This window comes from Curcuma longa, chromosome 21, assembly GCF_044706935.1.
Source record: "Curcuma longa cultivar G26 ecotype Majalengka, Jawa Barat chromosome 21, ITB_CL_G26_1.1, whole genome shotgun sequence".
In the NCBI taxonomy this organism is placed as follows: domain Eukaryota; kingdom Viridiplantae; phylum Streptophyta; class Magnoliopsida; order Zingiberales; family Zingiberaceae; genus Curcuma; species Curcuma longa.
The window spans coordinates 8017495-8029915 of NC_133881.1; the positions used below are offsets into that span (position 1 = coordinate 8017495).

Sequence of the window (12421 nt, forward strand, 5' to 3'; positions counted from 1 at the left end):
TCATCCTTGTTGCCGGTTAGTGTTTGCTGAAGCCTACGAAACCCACCATGCTTGATCTACACTTTAGTAAAATCCCAAACAATCCAGAGTAGAACAAGAAGTCTTACAAGAATCGTGCTCAAGAAATAACTTAACTTGAGCTAACCTTACCTCCCAAATTGCTGCCTGTGAAGGAGGACAGTGGTGGACGACGTCTTCGAGCCGTGGAGGTGGCGTGATCAGAGAGGAGAGGGGGGCGAATGGCTAGGGCTTATCCCCTTGCTTCTCCGGCGGACGGCGGCGCGAGGAAAGGGAAAGGGGAGGCGGCGACGTCGGAGAAAGATGAAGAGGAGAAGGGGGGTGGCGTCAGTTTGTAGAGGGGCGGCGACGACGGCCTCATCTACAGGCGGCAGCAACGGCGGCGGCTTCAAGTGGCGTCGGCCAGGAATAAGGCGAAGGCGGCTCTGCTCCAAGTCGATCAGTGACGGCGGCGGCAAGAAGAAGGAGGAGAAGGCCGGCGTTCGGAGAGGAAGAAGGCTTCGTGGTAGGAGGCGGCGGAACGTTGTGCTCCCGGCGACGGTAGACGGTGGAGAAGGAGAAAGAGGGCTACAGCGTCGGGCGGCAAAGGGGAGAAGGGAAGAAGCAAGCTCGGGTTTGTGAGGGAATAATACACGACGCTGTTTTAATAGGGAATGCACAGTAACCTAAGCCCGATTAAATCTAAACCACCGCCGTTACCTAAGTTTTTTCCCGGCTAAATCCAATTAAAACCTAGGGTTCATTAAAACAATTGAACCAGTTACTGTAGGCGAACCGGGTTCAACTTTGATTCGCTTGGTTCATTAACCAAACGACCTCCGATTTGATCCAAATCAATTTTGTTGGATTCATCTTCGCAAGAAGAATCTTTTCATATAGTTTATTTTGTCAAAACCTCTTCCAACACGAACCGTACCAACTTGGTTCAGTTTGGTTCATTTGGTTTACTAACCAAACGATCTCTAGTTCGATCTAAACTAGTTTCGTTTGATTCGTCTCTGTATGACGAATTTCCTCATCGTGTTCGTGTTGACAGAACTCTCTTCCATCATGAATCCACTTAACCAAACCAATTAATGCTTTAGGAAACACTAGGAAACCCGTTCCGGTGAATTCTTGCAGAACAAAAATTTTTTTGGAAACAGATTTAAGTTGCCCTCATAGTTAATCAAACCAAGGTTTGATCAACGCATTTAGATCATTGAGCTCTTGTGTTTGGTTTATAGGATCCAAGATAAAAGGAACAATTTATTTAAAGCGGAAATAATAAACTTTGTACCTTTTCTTCGGGATGTCTAGAAGGAGAAGATGACCCCTTGATCTTCTACTGTATGTCCTCTCCTCTTCTCGAACGTTGTGTGGACAACGATCCTTCGAGATGATTCCACCAAAAACTCTTCTCTTCCGATGGCAAGAAAAACAAGCAACTAAGCCTACCTTTCCTTCTTCTTTTCTTCTCCTTCTTTCTCTTCTTAATGCCGCCGGCCCTAGCAAGGAAAATCCTCCTTATCCGCCGGCCCCAGCAAGGAACTAGAAGAGAACAACGAAACCAAGAGAGGGGAGAAGAAACTAGAATTAAATCCGAAGAAGGAGAGGAGGGAAGAGGTGGGCGGCGGCAACAAGAAGGGAGAAGGAGAGTTATTGGTGCCGCCGGCCTTAAGGGGGGAATAGAACAATAATTGTTGTAACTTTTGCCTCCCCTAAACCTCCTTTTATATAGCCAAGCCATCATGGAAATTTAAGAAAGATTCTAATAAATTTTCTTATCCAGATTTAGTTAGAAAAGATCTAATAAAATCTTTAAGAAGAATTTATTAGAAACAATCTAATAAACTTATCTTATCTAGATTTATTTTAGAAATAAATCTCTTAATAAGATTTTATTAGAAAGAATCTAACAACCTTATCTTATCTAGATTTATTTAGAAATAAATCTTTTTATAAGATTTTATTAGAACAAATCTAATAAAATCTAAATGGATAAAATTAGTTATCTTTTTAATAAATTTCCATTATATTAATTTTGTTCTTATCTTTAACAAAATCTTTTAATTATATCTCACTAATATTTAACGAGATTCCATAATTAATATTTTGTTAATTTAACAAAATTAATTCATAAAATTTTATAATAAAATTTTGTACGAGAAGAGACGAAATTTCTTAGCGGAAATTCTTATAAAAAATTTCTTTCTTATCCGAATTTTTTCTCGAAAAAATTCTAAATAAAATTTTAGAAATTTTCTTTTATAAATAGAATTTCCTATCCAAAATTTCTCACAGAATTCTTTTCAGAATTCATCATGGAGGTCTTCCAAGGTCTTTTGAGGTCTTCAAGAATTCTTTCGAAGGTCTCCAAGAGGTCTTCAAGAATTCTTCCGAAGGTCTCCATGAATTCTTCCTGAGGTGGATTCGAGGATTTCCAGAGGCTACAGTAGGGACCTCGAGGAGGAATTGGTTTTGGTCTCCCGATGGGCTTAAGCTTCCCATGTTCCTCCTGAACACACAGCTTAAGTCCATCAATAATAACTCATTCCACTAGAGAGTTATTATTGCACTACCGCACCAATCCCAAAGGATCTTCCCTTGTTTTCCATAGCCACTCTCTCCCTATATATGTTTTCATGAGTTGGAGACAAGAGAGAGAGAGAAAAAGTGAAAAAAAAATAATTGATTTCTGAGATTTGTATTTTGGAGTGCCCACACACTACCGTCAATAGAAGGATCGCACTGGAAGGCTGTGGTTTCTACGCACCCAGAATTTACGAAAGAGGAAAACTACAAAGAGGTTAGTTTTCTATAAAACACTTTCTTTTAGTAAATTTAAATTCTTCATTGATTTATATTCATGTGTTGATTAATAATTTGTGAAATTATATAATCGCTTCCGCTATATTTCGATCGGATCGAGAATTGATAATCTGTATCACCGGAATAGTTTCGGAGGCTCACCGATTTTCCTACAAACTGGTATCAGAGCCAGGTTATCATGTGAATATTAAATCATGAACCTATTTTGCTATTTACTGTCTTTATTTACTGTTGATAGTCATTTACGTAATTCAATTGTTGATAAGTAATTATTTGATTAAAATTAGTTTTAATCTTGTGTGGCTTCTGTTAGTTTTGTAAATGTTAAAAAGTGATTATTTGATTATGATTTGTTTTAATCAAATTAAAAAGTCCTTTTTATGTGATCCAAATTTTAAGGAAATTAATTAATTAAAAATTTGTTTTAATCAAATCTCTTGTACGTGCTTTCAAGAGATTCCAAATTAATTTGAATTAAATAAAATTGTTTTATTTAATTTGTTAATTTTATACTTTCAATTAAAATGTGATTGAAAGGACACGGTTGAAATTATGACATTGTCTTTATGTCATTCCTATGTTTATTTTGTTATATCATGCATCATGTTTAAATTAGATTTAAAAATTGTGATGTTTAATTATGTGGTGTTTATTATGTGATACCATAATTACGAGAACCCAATGAGATTGAACTTTTAATAATTACTAAATCATAAGATGATATTAAATAATTAGGGTTTGAGAAATCTTAATTATATAATAATGAGTGGGAGAAGGATATATGACAATAAATCCTACGGCCTCCACTATTAACCAAAGCAACGTGAGATTCAAATGGCGCCTAGTGACGCATAGGACGTCCTCCCTAAGGAAGGTTTTCATTTGAATCAAAATTCAAGGCTTAGTTTCCGAAAGGATAAGATTTTTTAATTTGATTCATAATTTACCTACCCTAAGGCGGCGATTATGAATTGGGTTTTAAAATCGAAATAGTGGGTCACATTCATAAGGGTGCAATTAAATTGTTTAAGTGCATCTAGGCTAAATTAAATGGTAATCAATAAATAAAAGTGAAGATATGAGATATCTTAGTGTTTTATTTATTAATAGAGATTGTCTTAATTTAATCGTCATTTAATTTGTTCGACCCTAAGGCGGCATATTAAATGTGAGATTAAATTTCCATGGAATTGGTAGGATAAATAAATTTGTATCATGCACTTTGTTTATGATTCCTAAATTAATTTATTTGTTGCCTATGATATTCGTTCAATTAATTAAATGTTGCTTTGTGATATAATTTCAGCAATCATGTCTTCTGCTCCTATTCTTACTTTACTTAATGAGAAGTTGACTGGTGAAAATTTTATAAAATGGAAGAGTAACATTAACATTGCCCTCGTCTGTGAGAATCTCAAGTTTGTCTTGACGGAGGAATGTCCTTCTGAGCCTCCTTCGAGTGCTTCTCGTAGTGTACGAGAAATATATGACAAATGGGTCATTGCTAACAACAAAGCTAAAGGCTACATGTTGGCCGGTATGAGCGATGTGCTTAGGCTGAAGCACGAGCATGTGGAGAATGCTTATCAGATAATGGATTCCCTACAAGCTATGTTTGGTCAGCAGTCTAGTCAATCTAAGCATGAGGCCATTAAGAATGCCATGAATGCTAAGATGAAGAAAGGACAATCAGTTGGAGCACATGTTTTGAACATGGTTAACTACTTCACTGAAGCTGAGACCCATGGTGCGACCATAGATGATGGTACGCAAGTGAGTATGATTTTGGAATCATTGCCTCCAGCTTTCCTGCAATTCAAGAGCAACTATGTCATGAATAAGCTTAGCTATAACATGACACAGCTACTCAATGAGTTGCAAACCTTTGAGGCCATTTCCATTGGAAAGGTCCAAGAAGGTGAGACAAATGTTGTCGAGAATAAGCCATCATCCTCCAAAGCTAGTTTGAAAAGGAAGAATAAGGGGAAAGCAAAGGGAGCTCAGAAAAAGCAAAAGAAATGGAATTCTAATGGCAAAAAGAAGGTTGACACTGCAAAGCCTAAGGGAAAATGTTTCCACTGTGAGGTAGATGGTCACTGGAAGAGAAACTGTCCCAAGTATCTCGCTGACCTAAAGGAGAAGAAGAAAGGTAAATATGATTTACTTGTTCTAGAATCTTGTTTAGTAACTATTGATTCTTCTATATGGATAGTGGATTCGGGAGCTACTAATCATGTTTGTTCTTCTTTGCAGCTACTTAATTCTTATGAAGAACTTGCCGAGGGATCCGTCACGATGAGAGTTGGCAATGGAGCAGTGGTTTCGGCAAGAGCAGTGGGAGTCATTAAACTTAGTTTTAATAATAGACATTTGGTTTTGAACAATGTTTATTTTATTCCTAGTTTTCGTAGAAATTTGATTTCTGTTTCAAAGTTGCATGAACAATCTTATTCGCTTTCTTTTAATAATAATGAGATTGTTATTTTGAGAAATGGGCGTATTATTTGTACTGCGATGATGGAAAATGGACTATATATTCTAAGACCACATGAACAACCACTGCTTAATGCCGAAATGTTTAAAGTAGAACATCCAAAACCTAAAAGGCAAAAAGTTTCTCATGTAGATAAAACATATCTATGGCACCTAAGGTTAGGGCATATTTCCTTAGAAAGATTAAACAGACTTGTAAAGGATGGTCCTTTAGGAGAGCTAAATATTGGTACTCTCCCTGTTTGTGAATCTTGTCTAGAAGGAAAAATGACTAAGAGACCTTTCTCTGCAAAGGGCAATAGGGCCAAAGAACCACTAGAGCTTGTACATAGTGATGTATGTGGTCCTATGACTACACAAGCTAGAGGTGGTTATGAGTACTTCGTCACTTTCATTGATGATTACTCAAGGTATGGATATGTTTATCTCATGCATAGAAAATCCGAGACTTTTGGAAAGTTCAAGGAGTTTCATGCGGAAGCCGAAAGGCAACTAGGCAAATCTTTGAAGTGCATTCGATCCGATCGAGGCGGCGAGTATGTTGATACTGAATTCAAAGATTATATGCTAGAGCATGGTATTTTGTACCAACTCACTGCACCTGGTACCCCTCAGCAAAATGGTGTTGCTGAGAGGAGAAATCGCACTTTGCTTGATATGGTGAGGTCCATGATGAGCTACTCATCACTGCCAAACTCATTTTGGGGTTATGCAATAGAGACGGCCACTTACATTTTGAATGCAGTACCGTCGAAGTCAATCCAAAAGACACCCTTAGAGTTGTGGAAAGGGAGAAAACCTAGTTTATCTCATTTTCGTATATGGGGGTGCCCAGCACATGTGTTGGAAGGAAAGACTGGCAAATTGCATCCACGTTCAAAAGTGTGCTTGTTCGTGGGATACGCCAAGGGAACGAGAGGAGGTTGGTTTTATGATCCTCAAGATAAGAAGGTAATTGTATCGACAAATGCCATTTTTCTTGAAGATGATTATATGACCGATTTCAAGCCTCGAAGTAAGATTGTACTCGAGGAGTTACTCAATGATGAGATCATTCCATGCTCAACAAGTGTTGTTAAAGAAACCATTAATGATACCACTGAACAAAGCCAAGATATTATGCCACCTCGACGTAGTGGGAGGGTAGTAAGACCACCTCTCCGCTATCGTCAAGACGAAGAGGCAAATGTTGTCGTCACCGATGGGGTGGAAGATGATCCATTGTCATTTCAAAATGCAATGGCAGATTCCGATAAAGAAAGGTGGCTTGAAGCTATGAAACAAGAAATGGAGTCAATGTATTCCAATTCTGTCTGGGTTCTTGTAGATCCACCTCAAGAGGTTAGACCTATTGGGTGTAAATGGATCTATAAGAGAAAGAGAGGTGTAGATGGGAAAGTGGAGACTTTCAAAGCAAGACTAGTGGCAAAGGGTTATACCCAAAAGGAGGGAGTCGACTATGAGGAGACTTTCTCGCCTGTAGCCATGCTTAAATCTATCCGCATCTTACTTTCAATTGCTGCTCATTTTGACTATGAGATATGGCAGATGGATGTCAAGACGGCTTTTTTGAATGGCCATCTAGATGAGGAAATCTACATGCAGCAACCAGAGGGTTTTATAGTAGAAGGCCAAGAGCAAAAAGTTTGCAAATTGCTTAGATCCATTTATGGACTAAAGCAAGCTTCTAGATCGTGGAATCATAGATTTGATGAAACAATCAAATCTTATGGCTTTGAGCAAAATGTTGATGAGCCTTGTGTCTACAAGCACATCAAGGATGGAAAAGTGGTATTCATAATGCTTTACGTAGATGACATTCTACTCATTGGGAATGATGTGGAAAAATTATCTACTATAAAGGGTTGGCTAGCCAAGCAATTCCAAATGAAAGATTTGGGAGAAGCAAATTCTATTCTTGGAATTCGAATCGTTCGAGATCGCAAGAATAAATTATTGGCATTGTCTCAAGCTACTTATATCGATAAGATGCTATTGCGTTATAGAATGCAAGATTCCAAGAAGGGTTACCTACCAACCCGACATGGAGTCATCCTCTCCAAGGAACAGTGTCCAAAGACACCACAAGAGGTTGAGGATATGAGACGCATTCCCTATGCCTCTGCAGTAGGCAGCCTTATGTACGCAATGTTGTGCACTAGGCCGGACATTTGTTATGCAGTGGGAATAGTCAGCCGTTTTCAGTCAAATCCGGGTATGGATCATTGGATAGCGGTAAAGAACATTCTCAAGTATCTTCGGAGAACGAGAGATTATATGCTTGTCTATTCGGGTGGAGATCTTAAAATAGACGGATACACTGATTCAGATTTTCAATCAGACAGAGATACTCGAAAATCGACATCTGGATCAGTGTTTACTCTTGGAGGCGGTGCCATAGTCTGGAGAAGCATCAAGCAATCTAGCACAGCCGATTCGACCATGGAGGCCGAATACATAGCTGCTTCCGAAGCTGCTAAAGAGGCTGTATGGCTTAAGAAGTTCCTAACTGAATTGGAAGTTGTTCCAAATATGGATAAACCACTCACTCTATGGTGTGACAATAGTGGGGCAGTGGCTAATTCAAAGGAACCTCGTAGTCACAAAAGATCGAAGCATATAGAAAGGAAGTATCACTTGATTCGAGAGATAGTACAGAGAGGTGACGCTTCAATTCTCAAGATTGCGTCTGCTGACAACCTCGCTGATCCATTCACCAAGACGCTGCCTGCAAAAGTGTTTGAGGGGCATATGTTAAATCTTGGACTTAGAGACATGTCCCACATGCTTTAGGGCAAGTGGGAGATTGTTGGGAATAGTGCCCTCAAAGCATTGTAATTGGATTATGTTTTTTTTAATAAAAGCGACATTTATCATTGAACATATTTTGTTTTGAATATCATAGCAAAATCCTTAGTTTATTGGATGTAACCATAATTTAGTATATATAAGAGTTATATATACAAGAGGATTAAATTATGGATAATAAACTTAAATTAAGTCTGTGATGAAATTAATTAAAGTATGGGATCTTTAATTAAAACATCACTAATGCGGCCCATGAACATTTTGAATGTGACTGTCTTATCCGGACCGTCGATGTGGAGACATCTAGCTGGGGGCATTTATATATAATGAGATTATGTAGGACTTGGACCGATTTAATTAGAAATTTCATAATAAATTCCGTTATACTATGAAATTCAAATTAAATCATAAAGATGATCATATATGGATAGATCTTAATCCTTAAGTAATTATAAACTCCTATTTATTTCTATGTAATTCTTAATTTGCTTGTTTAAAGTTTGCAATTACGCATTCTCAACACTTGCATTTTAGATTTACATTTGAAATGAATGGCTGGGAATATAAATTTACAGATATGGAATCCATTCCTTCTTGCGGGAAGCAGAAAGATAATTCCCTCATTTGTTAATTCTGGAACTGAGTGTTGGGCCCAATCGATTTATAATGGAATTATAAATTGAACCACTCACTAGTGGATTAATGGTAAATGAGGTTTAAAAATAATTGGAGAGGTAAACGGAAAATTTCCTAGCTCCAATTATGAATTATCTATGGAGGATTAATCCGTATGTAATGATTATATCAATGGACGACTCTTTTCATAGAGTAAGATATTCTATAATAAAGAAGAGTGCAATTCCATATTTTTAGTGGAGTAATAATGGAATTAATAAATTGAATAAATTAATTAAAGAGTTTAATTATTTATCCAATTTATTGAAGCTTCTTATTATAGGTCCATGGTCCCCAGTACGCCTTCTTTATCAATGACGAGCTAAAAATGCAATTTAGAAATCAAAGGTGAAGATGGAAATTTGTTTCCATAATTCCAACGGCTTGGAAATAAATTAAATATGAGATTTAATTAAAATTATAATTATGTGATAATTATAATTTGTGAATTATTATGGTAATATCCAAAAGGATATTAATAATATCTTTAATATATTTGGAATATATTAAATATTATAAAATCCAAAAGGATATTAATAATATCTTTAATATATTTGGAATATATTAAATATTATAAAAGGTCTTTTGATTTTACCGTGAAAAACCAATTAAAAGGGAAAAAGAATTTTGGAAATTCTTGAAATAAATCGGTAAAACAAAACGAAAAAGGAAGAAGGAAAATCTTTGATTGATCTTTCTTTTAATAAAGGATCTTCCCTTGTTTTTCATAGCCACTCTCTCCCTATATATGTTTTCATGAGTTGGAGACAAGAGAGGGGAAGAGAGAAAGTGAAAAAAAATAATTGATTTCTGAGATTTGTATTTTGGAGTGCCCACACACTACCGTCAATAGAAGGATCGCACTGGAAGGTTGTGGTTTCTACGCACCCAGAATTTACGAAAGAGGAAAACTACAAAGAGGTTAGTTTTCTATAAAACACTTTCTTTTAGTAAATTTAAATTCTTCATTGATTTATATTCATGTGTTGATTAATAATTTGTGAAATTATATAATCGCTTCCGCTATATTTCGATCGGATCGAGAATTGATAATCTGTATCACCGGAATAGTTTCGGAGGCTCACCGCTTTTCCTACAACGACCATTTGTGAGAAGGTAAATCGAGAATTTGTAATTGACCACGACAAAGGAGGGCATTGTCTCTACTTCGCTGAGATTTTATCCTTGTCCACTTTAACAATTGTACTCCGTCGTAACCAACTCAACTATGTTTCGGGGGCTTTGTGTTTGTATTTACATTTTTAGGGAGGGGTGACATATTTTATTGTAAGTGACGTCTTGATTAGGATCAATCTTAGGAAGAACTTGTGAAATCATAATGGCTAGGTTAAGGAGTATCCTTGGAGGTCACAAATTTATTTTTTTTATAATCCAGATGTCTGAATTTCACACTTACAAATCTTAGAGATAAATCAATTTTTTTTTCTAATTTGTCTATTGGATAAATTTAGAATACAACTTATGCACATTGAGAAATCGACTTTTAAGATATTCACCCAATTTAGAATTCAAACCTTGATCTTTTTATTGTTCTTTTGAGTGTTTTACTATAATACCATGCCCGTACGACTTGGAGGTCATGAATCTTGATTTGTTGAACTTACCCATGACTGAAATTTCAAGGAGTAGTTTAGTGAATTTAATTGAGGGGTTATATAAGTCATGCAGCAAGAATAAAATTTTTGAATCACATTGCAAACATAAACTTTTTTTTGTGCAGGTTTTTTCCTTCTTATTTTTGTAGTATATTAAACACGCATAATCATATGCACATTGCAACTACTAAAACTTATCGTGTTTATGTTTATGTTTGTATATAAAAAAATAAATTTAGATGTTTCATTGATTCGGCTCTCTTTAATTGGACCACAAAGAGGAGTTGCAATCATTAATTCGCAACACAATATTTTTTCATGACCCTAAACTCAAACTCCATATATCACATGGAAATGATTAATTGTCTATCTTTCTTTATCATCAAATAAATATTTTGTTTAGATCAAAGATTGACACTTGTGATCTTGAATTCATAACAAATCAAATTAAAATAATAGATGGTCATATTTTTTTTTGATAATTCTGATTAATTTTAGAGATAGATACTATCAAATAAATTCAAAATATAATTTAAAAACTGCTCTTTAAAATATTCATCTTTAGAGATTCGAATCTTAATTTTTTTATTTATTTTCTTAAATATTTTATCATTGTATTATATATGTGATGATAAATGGTCATCATGGCTGAAAATTGAATACATTAGAAAGTTAAATAAGAGATTTATGAGTTTTGGTAATTGTCCAATGGTCCACAAATAAGCCATATTTGTTATTTGTGATCTCACACAGAAATTGCCAATAAAATTTAAGCTTAGGTGATCCTATAATTATATGTTTAATGGATGATTCAAATGTAGGTAAAACAATAATCCTGAAACAAGATAGTCAGGCGTGTGTGGTGATATGATTGGTGAAGGAAATACAATCATAATTTGTTTCCAAACAAGCGATTGAAACATTTTCCAAAGTAGAAACATTCCGAAGCATTTTCTTCTTGGTCTTTTGTCCGCCGTTGGATCAACTTTCTTCTGCGCATCGCAAATTAGAAACAAGTTTCCAAACCCTAATCCGTAGTCTCTGCCTCCGCCAAGATAAAAGCTTTCCGCCGCTGCCTAGCGATCGCACCGGCGTCACTTCATCCAGAGAGAGAGAGAGAGAGAGAGAGAGAGAGAGAGAGAGACAAGTTAGCCGACGACGAGATGGGCCGCGTTCGAACGAAGACAGTCAAGAAGTCGTCCCGCCAGGTAATTGAGCGGTACTACTCGCGGATGACCCTCGATTTCCACACCAACAAGAAGATCCTGGAAGAGGTCGCCATCATCCCTTCCAAGCGTCTCCGCAACAAGATCGCTGGTTTCTCCACCCACCTTATGCGCCGTATCCAGCGCGGCCCCGTCCGCGGCATCTCCCTCAAGCTGCAAGAGGAGGAGCGCGAGCGCCGCATGGATTTCGTCCCCGACGAGTCCGCCATCAAGGTGGACCAGATCGTGGTTGACAAGGAGACAATCGACATGCTTACCTCGCTCGGCATGGCTGACTTACCCGGCGTGGAGAAGCAAACTGAAGCGCCGGCGGTTCCAGCCTACTCCTCCCGCCCTGGTGGATACCCCGGCCGTAGGAACTAAGATGGTAGCTTCTTTACTGGATTAATTGCATTTTTATGTGTTTGCTTCGATCAGTGCTTTGAATTTGAAAGCTAGTATTTTGGATCTATATCGGTTTTTTGGATTTTTAGGAACATCGGTATCTTTGAGGTACTTTCTAATTCTAAATATTCTTGAGGTCATAATTTGATTATCTTTGTGCCCTTTGTTCTCTATTCTCTATTAAACAGAATCTTTAGCGAACACTATCTCACAAATACCTCATTCACTTGATTTTGGTTTAGTTATGCTACTCCCATAAATTGTTTGGCTGTTAAATGTAATCTCTGATAGAATTTGGAACATTATGGATGAGGATAGTTTTTAGCTTTTTTTCTTCCTAAAACCAAATCATGCCTCTACAAAGATTAGTTTGCAGCGTACAAAACAAAA

The 12421-nt window shown here is 36.8% G+C and overlaps 1 protein-coding gene across 1 annotated transcript; it reads left to right on the plus strand.

Moving 5' to 3' along the window:
• Positions 1 to 11483: 11483 nt before the first annotated feature.
• On the plus strand, positions 11484 to 12182 carry LOC141814983 (small ribosomal subunit protein eS17-like). Its single transcript, XM_074702945.1, has one exon. It carries the CDS (start codon positions 11585 to 11587, stop codon positions 12008 to 12010), a length of 426 nt encoding a protein of 141 aa, XP_074559046.1. The 5' UTR covers positions 11484 to 11584; the 3' UTR covers positions 12011 to 12182.
• The last annotated feature ends 239 nt before the right edge of the window (positions 12183 to 12421 follow it).